Source organism: Callionymus lyra, chromosome 18 (genome assembly GCF_982586985.1).
Source record: "Callionymus lyra chromosome 18, fCalLyr1.hap1.1, whole genome shotgun sequence".
NCBI classification, from domain to species: domain Eukaryota; kingdom Metazoa; phylum Chordata; class Actinopteri; order Syngnathiformes; family Callionymidae; genus Callionymus; species Callionymus lyra.
The window spans coordinates 5,298,171-5,316,131 of record NC_141835.1 but is presented as its reverse complement, the minus strand read 5'-3'; the positions used below and the strand labels follow the sequence as shown (position 1 = coordinate 5,316,131).

Below are 17,961 nucleotides of genomic sequence, written 5' to 3'. Positions count from 1 at the left end.
TCTCTGGTTTTATAAAATTGGAATCACACGAGGACAACTGTGCAGGAGTCGCTGCCAACTCCGTGTCCGGATTTTCCTGTTGTGTTTTTTTTTTTGTTTTAACCTCAATATTTTTCTGTAACAGCAGAAACCATACGACACAAAGAAGTTGATAAAAGCAACAACAATCAAATCAAAGGACATACAAACTGGATCCTCAAGAAGTCCCTCGTGCCACGAATAAAGTCCTAAACCTGTGGAGGCGTCTCTGCAGTGAACCTGCGACGAGCCTCGCCAGGTAGAAGAGCCGAGGGCGAGTCGAGCTCCGCTGATCATGATGCAATATTTCCTTGTTTTGCATGCCTGGAATTCTCCCTCGCACAGAGGGACCACACCGGGGTCATGTGACAGACGGGGGGTCATGTGACAGACGGGGGGTCATGTGACAGTAAATGGTTACTTTCGTGTATGTTTGGTCGCGATGAAGAAAAACTGAGCCGGACACTCGAGCAAACACTGTCGTCGTGATCACACAAACACACAAACACACAAACACACAAACACCCTGCAGACATGTTTTCACTCACTACACTGGTTTTCTTACACACACCGCTATGTTGGACAGTTACATGATGGTGTGAGGGAGACAAAAGGTGACATTACATGACATTGAATGGAACATTGTTATATATTTTTGCTAGTTATACTGTATATAATCCTATAAAAATTGTGAAACTAAATTTGAAATCATAATTGAGATTTTATTTGCAAGATTCAAGAAGACAATGACAAATGAGGTTATATATCATTAAGGAATTCACTTGAATCTTTGATTGATTGACATCTATAAAGACAAATTGTATATTATTTAATTAAAAACACGACCAACACTATAAACAAACCCACAGCGGCTCATGACGAAACAAATATCGTTGGAAAAAAAACTGAATTAACACGACATTAATGACAGCGTTTAATTCGACAGTTTTCCAGATTAAATTACATCACATTTGATAAGCAGAACAATTACAATCATCATTAAACGTGCAACTACAGTTTTTGAAGCAGAAAAAAATGTTTCCAAATATATATATATATTGAAAAATGCAGAATTCAAATTGTATTTATTTACTTGACTTTTACTTACTTTTTTTTCTTTTTATTATTATTAATTATTATTATTTATATAAAAAGGGAGGTAAAATTAAGTTTAAATCCTTTATAACGTTCTTTTTTAATGAGAAAAATCAACAAATATTAATACAAACCGAATCAGAAACTTTGTTGTAAACAACTTTGTTGTATATATATATCGCGAGAGAGAGTATATCAAGATCATAAACTGATTTAATCTCAAAGTATTTATTTACAATACACAGATATGATTAATTTTTAATAACCTAATAGGAATTTGCGTTTATTGCCCAAAGAAGACATAAATACAATTGAAAATAAATATAAATAAAAATGCAATAATACACAAAACACATTTAAATCAGCAATATTAATATACATATCAACACATTTTAAATAACCAATCGATCATTAAGTTTCGTGATCGCTGAACATGTATTGGTCACGTGACTCCCCACAAACTTTTCTGCTGACTCAGCAGAACCAGCAGGATTCATATCCTTCACTGCTCGAGTGTTTTGAAGGAGTCTTTTTTTGTTGGGGGGTGTTGGGGGTCTGACAAGTGTCCTCTATTGTGTCCCGGTTCTTTTGTCTCCCGGGGGCGGTCCTCGCGTCCACAGGCGCGGGTCCGGGCTCCTGGGCGGTCCCTGCTCCTCTCTCTCTCTCTCTCTCTCTCTCTCTCTAGACTTCCCTCTCTTCTTCTCCTCCTCCTCACTCGCTTCTCTCCCCCCTCGACCCCCTGACTCGTGCACGTGGACTCCCAGCACACACACGGCGCTGCCGCGGCCCCTCGAGCCACACCTGGCCGGTGATGTCTCACCTGCCTGTCCCCAGAGCGCGGAGGAAGAGACGCCAGAGAGTCCAGCAGCAGAACCGGGTCAGGATGACGAGCCGGGTCTAGATCCTCGAGAGAGAGAGTGGTGGCCCCCCCTCAGCGCGCAACAGTATGGTCGATAAGGGCCCCTTGTTGACGTCTGCCATCATCTTCTACCTGTCCATCGGGGCAGCGATCTTCCAGGTCCTGGAGGAGCCCAACTGGAAGCGAGCCGCCAAAGACTACAGCCTGCAGAAGGAGCAGATCCTGAGGGACTACCCTTGTCTGAGCAGAGAGGACCTGGACCGAATATTGGAGGTGAGCGTTTGTTTTTTTTGGGAAATAACTTTGTTGTTGTTTCTTTAATGAGCGCCAGCTGCTGAAAGTCTGTCACACACAGTAGTTAATAACCCAGGAGACCGGTGGACTTTATCTCGAGCTTATCTGTGCAGGTTCATCTTGTTCAATGCGTTTGATAACACAGGAGCCGCTGATGCGTTCAAGTGTCGCAGCAAAAATAACACATAAACGCATCATTTACCTTTGCTTTTCATATCGTGTTCAACAGTGACTTGAACATCAACTGTGACTTTTTATCTTTGATGTTTCCCACTGTTATCTATGATATCTCTACATTTAAAACACCTATATATTTATATATATTTATATATACACAAGGGTTAAACCATTATATAAATCCTCAAAATACAGACACTTGATGTTTGTTTGTTTTCGTGTCGGTCGAGTCGTATGCTTTCAGAAAAAAGTGTAACCAGGCCTCTTGGAGAAGCTTCAAAATACACAAAGTTGCAACAGACGAACCCCCTAAAAAGAAGATAAAATGGGGCGCACTATATAGACACCTTCAAATCAGGCACGGGGGCCATTTGCGGCCCATAAACACATTCAATTCAGCCCGCAGTCTCAACATTATTTTTTTTTAATAGAGAGAATGTAAAATACACAAACAAGTGTTGATGCAAACTCTGTGGCAAAAGTTATCATTTCTTTGTGGAGCTGGTTTAAGATACACTTTTATAACGAATTATAAAACTTGCGATATAACGCCCCCACTTATTTTATTTCACATCAATAAACGGTTTCGAAAGCTCTTATACAAGCGGACGCCTGTCGGTGAATTCACTGGAATCCTCCGTCCGTGTTGCATATAACGATGGATTGACTTTAAACCTCGACTCGATTATATTTAAAGATCATTATTGATTATTTAAGGAATGTCGCCCTCAAAACTCAACACATCATTTTAAACCCAATATAGTTGGAAAAAAGGTTTAAATAAATCACTTTAAAATGTACATTTTTGAAAAGTTCATATTTGAATTATGTCCGTTGAACCCTGAGCATAGTTTTAAAACGTTTGTTGGTGTCATAAGTGTGTATATAAGTGTGTGTATATAAGTGTGTATATAAGTGTTTTACTGTCTGTCAAAGTCCTCAAGATTTGAGTCACAACTTGAATGTGTTCTCGATCTCGACAAATCTCAATGGAGATTTAAACCGTGTGTTTAAAAGTTAAATTAAACTCGGGATTATCACGACAAACAAAACACCAGTGAGAGATTAATACTTCTCTCGAAAAACACACTATGCATGAAACAAACACCCTTTTTTTCGTTCACTGAGGGAAAGAAAAAGAAAATCTCTTCATAAGTTCCTGGCATGTCTTTTGGTTTCATATCCCTTTTTCCATTCTCTCAGCCGCCTGACAGCTGCTCGTAACATCTGCTGAATCATTTAAAGCATATTTGATTTTTTTTCTCTCCTCGTCTGATGCAACACTGGTCACTCTCTGCAACGAATTTTCTCTCCAAGTTTAAGTAGATGTTTCTGACAGACCAGGAACATGCCTCGACTTGTACCCCCTTTTTTTGTTGTTGTGTTTGCATCCTTCAGCGGCGTGACTTCCCCCCTTTTCATGCTCTATTTCCCCCACTTTCCCTGCTCTCTATCATGGATTTTTGGGGGTGAAACTCTCCCCCATTCATAGCGCCTGCGCGACCGTTGGAGCGAACAAAAGACCCCCCTCCGTCTCAGGGGTGTCGCCGAACACGCCGATGAACCTGTCGCCACCTGACGCCGCCACTACAAACGATTTTTTTTTTTCCTCGCCCAGATTTCCACGACGGAAACTTTTTCCTCGACTCATTTGCGATTGGAGTGTATCCTGCGAGTGACGCCGCCGCCGCCGCTCTCCGTTTTATTAACAAGCGGTTTACTATTAACCGTTAACTCCGCCTTGAAGTGGTCGCAGTTAACGTATCGCATTTTATGGCCCATCAACGTTGGCGCTGGAGAAGCCGTCGTAAAAAGTTCGCCGTGGGCGGGAGGGTTGTTTGCTCTAATCCCCTCGGCCATTTTAAGAAACGCAGGATCGACTCAGTATTTACTTTGAATTGTTTATTTTTTTCCCGGGGTTTGATCTGGCGGCGATGAATGCGGCGCTTTAACTTAAATGTAGCGTTTAACGAAGCGTGAAACCTGGATGTGTATCTTCACGGGTGTGAAAGATCCGACACACATCCATACATTGACGACCACAACCTTTTTTTTATTGACGCTGACCTTTTGGTTTCCTCCCGCGTTTTGACTGACCTTTGCTACGTCAAAGTGAACGGAAATTTTCCGTATTAAATGTTAGAAATTTGAGTTTAATTGAACATTATTTTAGTAAACTCTTCAACAAGACATTTATAAATAATGACTCACAAGAGTGTATTGAAATTGAAATCCTAAATTTGACCTTTGACCCTTCCAATACTAGCAACGAGAAAAATCAAATCATTCAATCTGTCGGTAAAATTCCACTTAAATCGATTATTAATAAATAAAAAAAATCCTCTGTTTCATCAACAGACCCTTAAATACAGAATATGGTTAAGAAATATAACAGCAAATGAAACCGTTTAAATTCAAGATTAATTTCCTCATCTTTAAATGTGTAGATGTTTTTGTCCGCGTTAGCTTAGCCATGCTAGCCTGTGCGTTGATTAGCATCACCGTGGCTAATTTCATGTTGCTAAAGTTGTTGTTCTTGTATTTGGACCTAATGTATTTGCAATTATTTAAATGTATTCTCTCCCAGTTCACGCTGAAAGAGACGGAAACCTTTCACACATCAATGATTGACAGGTCTGAACGTTTTGTTTGTTTGTTTTTGTTGATAACTTGGAACTGTCTCCACATTTGGGCTCAAAGTGGACGAAAAACACATATCGAAAGTCTCTAGGTTCCCATCGAAGTGTCACTTGAAACTTTTACTGAACTTTAATCTGAAAAACTTTCACTTCTATAAATGTCCTCAAAAGAGGTTTGACCTAGAAAACGTCGGCTCCCATGACGCCTCGATTTTGGCTCTTCCTCGGTGGTCAGTGGAAAAAGTCTTGTGCTAGATTTAATATCGGGACCAGACTTTGGCGTCTTCATTGGACTTGGTTCAGTGCCGTGAACGGCTTGTGATTTCGGTGGATTTGTTCCTTCACGGATCAATACGTCACAACTTGACCAAGAAAACCTTGATTCGCTCGAAAGTTAAAGCGACGACAAGACGATCCACGACGTTGGTTTGTCTCGATTCAAAAACGATGTTTAGGTTTAAATAACTTGACTGAAGTCTTTTTTCGGTCTGTTTCCTCCTCGCTGCAATAATGGCCGACCGCACGCTTGAATTACGATCCCACGTCACCGCGGGTCACGTTCGATTGGACCAGATTGTGAATCTGCAAACATGGCATGTTGTTCTGTCACATGCAGAAAGAAAAACATGGCCTCCGGTCAGAGCGGCGAGCGGCGGCGTGGATGAAGCGAGACTCTGTTTCCTTCGCCGCATCACGTCATGTGCCTTCAGCGGCGAAGAAGCCGCTTTGTCTCCAAATAGTAAAGTATTTATTCCTCTTTTTTTGGGGGGGCAGAAGTGCGTGTCATGGGTTTGATTGCAGGCGAGTGACTCTCTGGCCTAAATCCTACAAGCGTGGCTCGAGCTTCGCTGAGAAAACTTGGATTAAAACGTGATCTTATTTTAACACAGGAAACGATCTGCTCCACAGATGGAAGTATTTCTATCTGGAAAGTTTTCATCTCCCTTTATTTGACCGTCTTTTACTCCTGTTTTCGTTTGACTCCCGTGTCTGTCTTGACCTTTTTTACAAGTATATATTTTATCGGGTATTGTTTTGATTGTTTAACATTTGTGACCCCGGTCTCTACAAATATTACTTTGACACTATAAAAGACTTTCCACACCTGCGTTGATTTCCGAGCTGACCTCGTGATTTCGACGTTTCTTGGAAAGGGTCACGTTTCACAACCTTCTCGCCGTATCTGAGATCAATGCGAGCGCGGTGGACGAGCGCGAGGAGGCTCTCGTGCTCGTGACCAGCTGTCCTTCTGCGAGCGAGACGTGGAAAAATACTCTGAGAATGTGAGCGAGCCGTGCAAACAGCTGCCAGGCTTTTTGTGTGCAGTTGCTATCTGTATACTGACTGCAGTGTGTGTTTCTTTTTTTTTTATTTGGCCGCTATCATAACGACATTTTCGAAGCTCGATGTTCCAGCTGCTACAGATGCTCACAGATAATAAATAAAGTGCAATTTGTATTTGTTTTTAGTGCACAATCTCTACCTATGATGAAGGCTCTTGTTATGCCTCACATCACGCACTTCTTTAAGTGCACTTACTTGACAGTGTAGTTCTGTCTCAAATCAAACTCTGCTGCTACACACTTACAGGAAATGACTCGACAGCTTCTTCTTCTACTACTTTTTAACTCTATTTACAACCAGTTGTTGAAACTCTATCACTTGACAGCACTTTTCTCCAAATGAAGTTATTAAGTTGCGTTTCATTGTGTTATTATTGTTGTTTTGTGGTAAAATAAGTGTTTTCTCAAGACGTTTACGTCGGTATCTGCTCCGAAGACTTCAGTTTAGCTTCATCGACGTCACTAAGATGGAGGTCGTTAAGGGTGGAAAGTGTCCATCGATCAACACTTAATTTTTCTGATCATTATTGATTATTTAAGGAATGTCGCCCTCAAAACTCAACACCCGACCATCGTTTTAAACCCAATATAGTTGGAAAAAAGGTTTAAATAAATCACTTTAAAATGTACATTTTTGAAAAGTTCATATTTGAATTATGTCCGTTGAACCCTGAGCATAGTTTTAACACTTTTGTTGGTGTCATAAGTGTGTATATAAGTGTGTATACATTTTTATTTTTTTTGGCCGCTATCATAACGACATTTTCGAAGCTCGATGTTCCACAGATAATAAATAAAGTGCAATTTGTATTTATTTTTAGTGCACAATCTCTACCTATGATGAAGGCTGTTGTTATGCCTCACATCACACACTTCTTTAAGTGCACTTACTTGACAGTGTAGTTCTGTCTCAAATCAAACTCTGCTGCTACACACTTGCAGGAAATGACTCGACGGCTTCTTCTTCTACTACTTTTTAACTCTATTTACAACGAGTTGTTGAAACTTGACAGCACTTTTCTCCAAATGAAACAAGTTATCAAGTTGCGTTTCATTGTGTTATTATTGTTGTTTTGTGGTAAAATAAGTGTTTTCTCAAGACGTTTACGTCGGTATCTGCTCCGAAGACTTCAGTTTAGCTTCATCGACGTCACTAAGATGGAGGACGTTAAGGGTGGAAAGTGTCCATCGATCCACACTCAATTTTTCTGATCATTATTGATTATTTAAGGAATGTCGCCCTCAAAACTCAACACCCGACCATCGTTTTAAAACCAATATAGTTGGAAAAAAGGTTTAAATAAATCACTTTAAAATGTACATTTTTGAAAAGTTCATATTTGAATTATGTCCGTTGAACCCTGAGCATAGTTTTAAAACTTTTGTTGGTGTCATAAGTGTGTATATAAGTGTGTATACATTTTTTTTTTTTTTTGGCCGCTATCATAACGACATTTTCGAAGCTCGATGTTCCACAGATAATAAATAAAGTGCAATTTGTATTTATTTTTAGTGCACAATCTCTACCTATGATGAAGGCTGTTGTTATGCCTCACATCACGCACTTCTTTAAGTGCACTTACTTGACAGTGTAGTTCTGTCTCAAATCAAACTCTGCTGCTACACACTTGCAGGAAATGACTCGACGGCTTCTTCTTCTTCTACTACTTTTTATCACTATTTACAACCAGTTGTTGAAACTCTATCACTTGACAGCACTTTTCTCCAATTGAAGTTATTAAGTTGCGTTTCATTGTGTTATTATTGTTTTGTGGTAAAATAAGTGTTTTCTCAAGACGTTTACGTCGGTATCTGCTCCGAAGACTTCAGTTTAGCTTCATCGGCGTCACTAAGATGGAGGACGTTAAGGGTGGAAAGTGTCCATCGATCAACACTCAATTTTTCTGATCATTATTGATTATTTAAGGAATGTCGCCCTCAAAACTCAACACCCGACCATCGTTTTAAACCCAATATAGTTGGAAAAAAGGTTTAAATAAATCACTTTAAAATGTACATTTTTGAAAAGTTCATATTTGAATTATGTCCGTTGAACCCTGAGCATAGTTTTAAAACTTTTGTTGGTGTCATAAGTGTGTATATAAGTGTGTATACATTTATTTTTTTTTGGCCGCTATCATAACGACATTTTCGAAGCTCAATGTTCCACAGATAATAAATAAAGTGCAATTTGTATTTGTTTTTAGTGCACAATCTCTACCTATGATGAAGGCTGTTGTTATGCCTCACATCACGCACTTCTTTAAGTGCACTTACTTGACAGTGTAGTTCTGTCTCAAATCAAACTCTGCTGCTACACACTTGCAGGAAATGACTCGACGGCTTCTTCTTCTTCTACTACTTTTTATCACTATTTACAACCAGTTGTTGAAACTCTATCACTTGACAGCACTTTTCTCCAATTGAAGTTATTAAGTTGTGTTTCATTGTGTTATTATTGTTGTTTTGTGGTAAAATAAGTGTTTTCTCAAGACGTTTACGTCCGTATCTGCTCCGAAGACTTCAGTTTAGCTTCATCGACGTCACTAAGATGGAGGTCGTTAAGGGTGGAAAGTGTCCATCGATCCACACTCAATTTTTCTGATCATTATTGATTATTTAAGGAATGTCGCCCTCATAACTCAACACCCGACCATCGTTTTAAACCCAATATAGTTGGAAAAAAGGTTTAAATAAATCACTTTAAAATGTACATTTTTGAAAAGTTCATATTTGAATTATGTCCGTTGAACCCTGAGCATAGTTTTAAAACTTTTGTTGGTGTCATAAGTGTGTATATAAGTGTGTATACATTTTTATTTTTTTTGGCCGCTATCATAACGACATTTTCGAAGCTCGATGTTCCACAGATAATAAATAAAGTGCAATTTGTATTTATTTTTAGTGCACAATCTCTACCTATGATGAAGGCTGTTGTTATGCCTCACATCACGCACTTCTTTAAGTGCACTTACTTGACAGTGTAGTACTGTCTCAAATCAAACTCTGCTGCTACACACTTGCAGGAAATGACTCGACGGCTTCTTCTTCTACTACTTTTTATCACTATTTACAACCAGTTGTTGAAACTTGACAGCACTTTTCTCCAATTGAAGTTATTAAGTTGTGTTTCATTGTGTTATTATTGTTGTTTTGTGGTAAAATAAGTGTTTTCTCAAGACGTTTACGTCGGTATCTGCTCCGAAGACTTCAGTTTAGCTTCATCTACGACACTAAGATGGAGGTCGTTGAGGGTGGAAAGTGTCCATCGATCCACACTCAGTTTTTCTGCCGTTTGAGTGCTCATTGCGCACTACATTTTCGGGACACACTTGTGCACTCAAAATATGAAGTGCAGAAGTGTGCGATTTGGGACCTCTTTCACACAGTAAGAGGAGATGCTAACAGAGATGTTAGCATTTGTCAAAAAAAAAACATCAGTTTGGGTTTTACGCCAAATAATCCGTAACTATTTTGAGGTTTACGATTCCCTGCTAGGAGAATAAATTTAAGTTTGATTAGAAACACTTGAGATGATGAATCCATGTGTGTTTTAACTTGGATTCTTTTGGACGAGGCTTCACAGATTCCTGTTCTCCAAGTTGTTTTTCTAGAAGACGTTCTGAGCCGTTTATTCGGAATCCGGTTCTCCAGCTGCCGTTATTGCGAGCGAGTCCGACGACATCATCTGGCTCGACACACAAGCGCCTTTTTATCTTCGCGAGCCGACGTATGAGCGCGACTCCTTGTTCTCGGGGTCGTTTGTCACCCCGAGCCCTGCCAGGTCACCGACTCTTTGACCTTTCGGAGCATTGCTGAGCGAGATGGGTCATTGCTCGGAGACATTTTTCTACTCTTCTCCTGCTTTGGAGTCGAAGAAAGGCCTTCTAGCAACTGACCTAGTGGAGTGTGAAAACATATGTTTGTTGTCATCAGTCAAACGTTGCTCCCATGATTTCCTCGGGGTTTAGAGAAAAGTTGCAGCCATTGTTTCCATAAACCGTTAGCATAAATGGCGTGATGCTAACACGACATCAAAGTGTTTGTAAATGTTTGTCACAACAGTTGCTCTGAAACTGTTATTTGGGTCAGAAGAAACCCTTGAGCTCAAATTATTGTGTCGAACACGGTTTGTTTTGCAAATTTATCTTTTGATTTCATCACTCAAGCGCTAAACAACAAGCTAAGCTACAACAACAAATGTAATTGACCTTGTTTTTAAATGGATGGAATTACTGCATGTTCTTCTATTGTACTAACTCATTCATGCGTAACATACTTAGTTGTGTAAATAAAGTATATATACTCACACAGCTACAGTTTACTTACTTAAATGACTTCCACACAAGAGAAACCTCCTTATTCTTTTGTGTGTTTTTACTTGTGTAAATGTTGAACTGTGTGCAACCTGTTTGGTGTTGGCAGTATCTGTGGTTATTATATTACATTCTAATCTCCTGAGGGTAAAAGAAAACATGTATATTTGTAGTAGTGTTATTTTATGAATAAATTGAAAGCCCTAAAATTTGATCTTCACTAATTTGTAATGCAATGTCAATATATTATATTATTTTAGTCAAGATTTGGTACTTTCCACCTCTCTTTAGTATCTAACTTCAACAGTGTCACATAGTATATGTTAAAATGAGTATAAGCTTGTTTTTTGTTTTTTTTACAATAGTTATTACTAGGGGTGTGTATTTGTCTGTTGATACGATACGTATCACGATACAGGGGCAACGATTCAATATATTTGTATACTGTAGTAACAAGAAAATATTTGTAGTATTGTCGAGTACCTGACTCTGGTGTTGCAGTATTTACAGACCACATGACTCTTGACGAAGTCGTAACTGCTTTCATTTGTTTTCAAACCAAAATATGTCCAAACATCAGCTTTAAAAGCTGCAGGAGTCACTGTATCCTCTCATCCTCAGTCATCGCCGGGATCTCTCGGGTTTTCATTGTTTCTATTATTGAATTACTTAATGAACGTCACAACCGAAACTCTCCCAACACTCGCCTTGGCTTTTAGCTGCGGAGGATGTAATGACTGCTGCCATCTAGAGGCCGGTAGTTTAATTGCAAAAACAAAAATGAACAAGAGAAGTGAATATTTGCATGTTCATTTTTAAGAAAATCAAATTAGTTCATTTTGAACACATTTGCTTAAACCGTGAACCATAATTATGATTTGAAAGCCATGAGAAAATGGATAAAGTGCTGATATTGATACAGTATCGTGAAAATAAACGCGGCCTCATGTACTGACACACGTCAAAGTTCATATGCATCAATAATAATTCTTGTTATTTTAAGATGTTTCAGATAAGCCCCTGATCATCTCTGTAAATAAAGTATTTGCGTTAATAACCCTGTATGTAAATCTTTTGTAATGTACGGATTTAAAGTGTTAATTCAGGTCAAATTCATGTTTTCATTCGTTTTTTCTGATCGTGGAGAGAAAAATCACGGACTCCAATAAGTAAATTAAGGTGTGGAAAGGGGCGAACAAGTCTGCGATTAATTCTACGTCAACTGGGATGTACGAATGAAAAGTGTTTGTATTCGTGTGTACGCGCAGATTAATATAGCTGAATATTTTTGTACACCATTTTCTGGATTTGAACGTACAACCGTTTTAAGTAGAAAATCCACAAACTTCTTTGTACATGATGCCCCTGGTTATCATTTGATACCACTCACTGTCACCTGGTATTTCCTGTCAAGGGTTTTCCAAATGAAATCTGCCTCTTGAACCATCTGAACCTCCTACCTTTACGCTTGTATTCATGTCTCCGGCCTCACGATTGTAACTGTTGTTCTTTTCAACAAGAGCTCTGGTATGTTTGAGGTCAAATAGTAGTGAACTTAATCTTTGGTTTAAAATAGATGATCCTACCTTTTTTTTATTCAATTTATCCAAGGTCACCAGACCGAAGTTAGATTGAGCGACATGTGCTTCCCATTATCGCATCTTCCAAACCAAATTATCCCGAGCTCATCCAATAACAGAAGTTATTTCACCGAGTCGCAGACATAAACACGAGTCGAGCAGGATAATGGTCCTCGCGAGGGAGTCTCGGCTCTCTATGGAGTCCTGCTCTTGTTATCTCGGAGTCCAAAAGATGAAGTGTGTTGTTCCGGCAGACAAAGACCGGCCTCCCCGTTGAGCTGTAATTACAGGGCAGCACAGCTTATTATGACTGGAGACTCTACCGTACGACTTAAGGGTTTAAGTCAATTATACGAAAATCTTAATACCTCTGTGTGATGGCATCACGGCGGATGCATCCGTCAACACGCCGTGACGTCGCGTGAGGAATTATTGTTTATAAACGCCGCCATTCCAGTTTCTTTCCTCCCGACTGAAGGGTTGATCCGAGCCTGAGGTTAAAAAGAGTCTCTCGGGCAAACGGTGGACGATTGACTCCATCAGAGGAGATACCATCGGATTGGAAGGAAGTGTGTGTAACAGGCTTCCTGTGTTACATTTGACTTGAATCTTTGGGGAATTTGTCATGTTTATCTTCATCCTGTTCAATAAAATTACTTTTTAATCCGTTAAATCGTTTTTAAAACTGTATGAGGAAGATGAACGGCAAAGTATTTGTTTTTAAAGCTAAAAAATATATATATTTGGGCTCTCGTGCTCCATTTACAACCTAATTGTATGTTGAAATAATCTGTGTGTTGTAGGTTTTAATCGCTTGTGTGTGTGTCTTTGTTAGGCGGTGTCTGAGGCTGCAGGTCAAGGAGTCACGATCACCGGCAGCAAGACCTTCAACAACTGGAATTGGCCCAACGCGGTTATCTTTGCTGCCACCGTCATCACCACCATCGGTGAGTAACCTTTGTTTCAACGGTAGAGATGTGTTCAAGCTAGGGCTGCACGATATATCGCAATAAATATTGATATCGCAATATTGGCACATGTGTGATAATTATATATATATTTTTTTGTTATTGTTTAAAATCAAGCATTTTTTTAAACACACTTCGACCAATCAGTGTCACTTTCTGTAAAGTTGTTTGTACTTCTATGTCTCGTTGTTGTTTACGTCTCCGTCTGTTAGCTGCGCAGCTTGCTAGGCTCAGTTGCTATGGCGACGCATCTTGCTAATGCGTCTTAGTATAAACACGGAAGCTGCGCAACTACACATTTAGGTGAAAGAAAAAAATATCGCATTAATATCGCAATTCAAGACGCCAATATTGAATATCGCACTTTTTTTCCTATATCCTGCAGCCCTAATTCAAGCTCCATTATTGTCCGTTTTTCCTGTTTATGTTTTCATTAATTTGGTGTTTTAATGTGACCTCCGACCCTCAGGTTATGGAAACATCGCTCCAAAAACCTCGGCGGGCAGAATGTTCTGCATCTTCTACGGTCTGTTCGGGGTTCCCCTGTGTCTCACTTGGATCAGTGAGCTGGGAAAGTTCTTCGGCGGCCGAGCCAAACACCTCGGCCAGTACCTGACAAAGAAAGGCTTCTCGATGGTAAGAGGATACGCCGCGAGAGAAGCTCCGCTCGAACCTCACAGAAGATTTGACGTTTTTTTTTCTTTTCCCTTTTCAGAGAAAAGCTCAGTTTACCTGCACGGCCATCTTTCTGCTGTGGGGTGTCCTGGTCCATTTACTGCTCCCACCCTTAGTGTTCATGTCCCAGGAGGGCTGGAGTTACGTGGAAGGATTGTACTTCTCCTTCGTCACCTTAACCACCATCGGTTTTGGGGATTTGGTTGCAGGTAAGATGAGAATGAAATAGTTTCAGATTGTTTTTGTTGTAAATCTGTCTTTATTTATGTTTTACTTTTGAGTTAAATGGTTCAATTTTATATGAACTAATGTTTTTTTTCTCGGCTTTACGATCACTGAGGTGAACTTTTACTGGGAAACTGCTATCTTGTGACAACAGGTGTCGACGAACACAAAACGTTTCGGAGATGTTTACCTGTTCAACAGCAGGAGTCGACTCCATTCTTGCAGTCGAGTAAACACGCTAGATATTTGTACAAACTTTTGTAAACACAACGCTGTACTTGTGAGTCACTGCGCTTCCTGTGTTGATCTCAAAGTGGATCCACACACACACACACACACACACACACACACACACACACACACACACACACACTTTTGGGTTTCCTTCACTAGTTTAGTCACCATCTCTGTGGGCTCTAGTTTATTTATTTAGTAACCAAAACAAATCATAAGCTAGCGCTAGCCGATGCTAATTGGATCTTGTTTTTTTTTTAACGTGTGCCGAGTGAGTGTTTTGTTAAGTGATTCGCTCTCACTCACCGGGGCCTCAGAGGCGCTTCTGTTCGGAGCCCCATGACACTCGGCGGCTGCGAAAACCTCTTCTTGTTCATGAAGTTGTGTCTCTGAATAGACACTTTCATCTCTTCTTTCATCTTCATTCAGGAAAAATCATGTTTGCTGTGAAGTCAGATGAGGCGACGTTTTACATGGCGTCCACTCCGATGAACAAAATCTGCGAGTTTATTTTCGACTTCTTTAAATGACCGGTATTTCTTGGAACTTCCCAACTCGTCGTAACCCAATATGAGGAGTCAACCCTCTCAGTAACGGTGACCTGAACAGCTCCAGTAGTGCTTTGCCGCCCAGTCAACCAATTACAGCAGTTGGTGACTTTTGACATGGCGACATAGACGTAGGATTTAAAGTCCGTATTGTAGCGACCCATCAGCCGTCAATAAATGGAGCAGCGTGTCGAAAAGCATCATGGGAGTTCACTGATTTGTTGGCACCAAAAGTGAAGTTATCGGATGATTATATAAACGGCGTTAGGATGTCAACAAAGAAAAATAATTCTGCGGAAGGTGGACCAGCCTCCTGAGACTCTATTGTTAATTTTCACTGGAATCGGTGAATAAGTAACTTTTTGTAAACGTGCTTAAAGCCTGAAGAAGTGAGCCGAGTGTTCAGGAGTTAAAATGTGAACATTAGTGTGAATACATAACGTGGTTCCGGTCCAGAGTAGATGCAGCTACAGTGAATAATCCTCACAGACGAGTCGTTCCTCAACCTCTACTTCTTTCTCTCTCAGGCGTGGAGCCCAACAAGGAGTACCCGACGCTGTACCGCTACTTTGTGGAAGTGTGGATCTACCTGGGCCTGGCCTGGCTCTCGCTGTTCTTCAACTGGAAGGTGCGCATGGTCATCGAGGCCCACAAGGCTCTGAAGAAGCGGCGCAAGCTTCGCAAGCTGTCCCTGGAGGAGCTGCGTCACTACAAGGAGTCCCACAAGGCCTCGCTGCGCCTGCCGCCGACGCCCAACGACGTCAACATCTTCGGCTTCCTGTCCAAGAAGCAGGAGGGCTACAACGACCTGATCAAGCAGATCGGGAGCAAGAGCGAGCGGAAGGCGGAGGGCGGCAAGAGCAAGTCCAAGGAGATGGGTCGCTCCAAGAGCTGCAACGACGCGCCCATGTTCAACGGACACACCATCCTGAGCCTGGACCGCTCGCCGCGGCAGAAGCGGCGCTACAGCTTCAGCGACCGCGTCACCGACGCCATCTCCAAGTCCAAGAACTACCTCCTCCGCTCGGACAACGGTCCGCTGTTGACGGAGGACCAGGTGGAGAGCGCGGATCTGGACCAGGAGTACGTCAACCAGCTGGACAAGGACGTCAGCGTGGAGAACGGGGGGGCGGACGATTGCGGGAGAACCGGGAGAAGGACTTGGGATTGTAACCATTCCCGCTCTTTCCAAGCTGCTAACATCACTTTCATAGACGAGGAGAACTATCTCGGAGACAACTTGGAAGACGAGGAAGAGGAAGAGGAGGAGGACGACGACGACGACTCCAAAGCTAAAATCTCGATAACGACATGTGAAGACAACATGGAGACGAACTCGAAGGAAGAGCACGGCTCCGAGTCGGAGGAGTCGGTGTTCACGAGCGAGGGCTCGGGGCGAAGCCACTCCTACGAGACGCTGGTGGAAGAATACGCCAAAGAAGAGAACACCGAGCCCTGAGGCCCGTGGGAATACTTTAATGTGAACACAGCACTCGTTTCAAATGTTTTTTACAATGAATGATGAATCTTTTGTACAGATTTTAAGAGCTGAGCTTGAACAATGATCGACGAAAAAGGAGCGTCCGATTTAAATCATGCCGTTTTGGAGTGTTTTCTACTCGATAAATGCAATGTGGACGTGAGTTCACATGGTGACCGCCGACGATATTCACCATATTGGTGTTTCTTTGACCTATTTATTAAAATGAAGGATTTTTTTTTATTTTATTGCCTAGCTGCGTGGAATGTCACAAGCGAGGACAGTTGTTCTTTGTTCGATGCCGTAAAAACAAGGGAGTCTATCTCTTGTTTGTTTGTTTTTTTTAATGAAGTCCTTGACATCTACGGTGCCAGAGATAGTTCGATGTTTTGACGTCCGGACGTGTGAATAATCTGGAGGTCATCGCAATATGGAGATAAAAAACCCGGCTTGAATGTTAACGAGTTAAAAAGTGTTAAACGGACTCTCTTGGCACCACATCATGGCAGCGCACAATGGGAATTTCCACTTTTACCCTCACTCGCCGCCCCCTCCCTCGCCGCCCCCTCCCTCGCCGCCCCCCCCACGGCACCTTCTTTTTCGATTGTGATTCGTAAACATTGGCCGGGAGCCGTGGCCGTAACACAAAAAAAAAAAACACCTCGGTTCAGGACGTGGCCTTGATGCCGGTGTTTGTCTTTGGGGGCTCGCTCTGGCACTCATGACTGAAGCGCCGCCGTGTTGACCTGCAACGGATCGATGCTCTCGTGACGTAAGAGACGCAGTCATCGGTATCGATGCGTCTTTTCTCCCCCCACCGCCTTGATTTTTGACACTTGACATGTCGCCTCACCGCCTTTTGCACATGTTGGCTTGCTACTTGAAACAGTGTTACCCTGCGACAGTACAGAACATACTGTAGACACGACTCTCCAGATCTGCCTTAACGCCACGACACAACTTCCTGTTCGCCGTCACATGTTCACGGGGGACTCGTAAGATTTAACACTGGGTGTTTTTTTTTTTAAGTTCGGTTTCGACATTTCTTCGGTCCTCACACACAGCAGTGTTACGCAAGTCTGGTACTATTTTCAAAAGCGTGTCCCTTTTTAAAATTTAGAATCGGTTCCGGTCGTAGGTAGAACTCTTTCATCTCGATCCATTGTGTGAAAACTCCAGCGTGTCTTTTTTTTTTTTTCTTTTTTTTTTAAATGTGATTAAATTATTTCTTTTTGGTTTTTATGTGAATTTTTGGACAAAACTGTAAAATAAACTTCAATGAAATATTCCTTCGTCTTGATCCCATTTTTTTTTTTCTACAATTGTGAGTTTGAAGCTTCAGATTTTAGCGAAAATGCACTTTTATTCAACCTTTCTGCTGTGGATTCGACACGGTGGGGAGATTTCGAGATCAAAGTCAAAATATTGGATTCTTTTAATTCTCCTGTTTGAAGTTGACACACAAAGAGATATTTGAAGGCACTTTTTACCGTTAATTAAACTAACTTTT

General features: G+C 41.2%; 1 protein-coding gene across 1 annotated transcript; it reads left to right on the top strand.

Moving 5' to 3' along the window:
* Nucleotides 1–1,844: 1,844 nt before the first annotated feature.
* On the top strand, nt 1,845–17,739 carry LOC148060214 (potassium channel subfamily K member 5-like). Its single transcript, XM_087780205.1, has 5 exons — nt 1,845–2,245; nt 13,157–13,268; nt 13,759–13,925; nt 14,005–14,173; nt 15,499–17,739. The coding sequence occupies exons 1-5, from the start codon at nt 2,060–2,062 to the stop codon at nt 16,428–16,430; spliced, it is 1,566 nt and encodes a 521-aa protein (XP_087636331.1). The 5' UTR covers nt 1,845–2,059; the 3' UTR covers nt 16,431–17,739.
* Nucleotides 17,740–17,961: the final 222 nt, after the last annotated feature.

What these genes read in the sequence shown, in the direction of transcription:
- LOC148060214 (XM_087780205.1), top strand. Translation starts at nt 2,060, where the DNA reads ATGGTCGATAAGGGCCCCTTGTTGACGTCTGCCATCATCTTCTACCTG. An exon ending in ACCTGGACCGAATATTGGAG is followed by an intron (nt 2,246 to 13,156) that starts GTGAGCGTTTGT and finishes TGTCTTTGTTAG; the next exon opens with GCGGTGTCTGAGGCTGCAGG. An exon ending in TTTTGGGGATTTGGTTGCAG is followed by an intron (nt 14,174 to 15,498) that starts GTAAGATGAGAA and finishes TTTCTCTCTCAG; the next exon opens with GCGTGGAGCCCAACAAGGAG.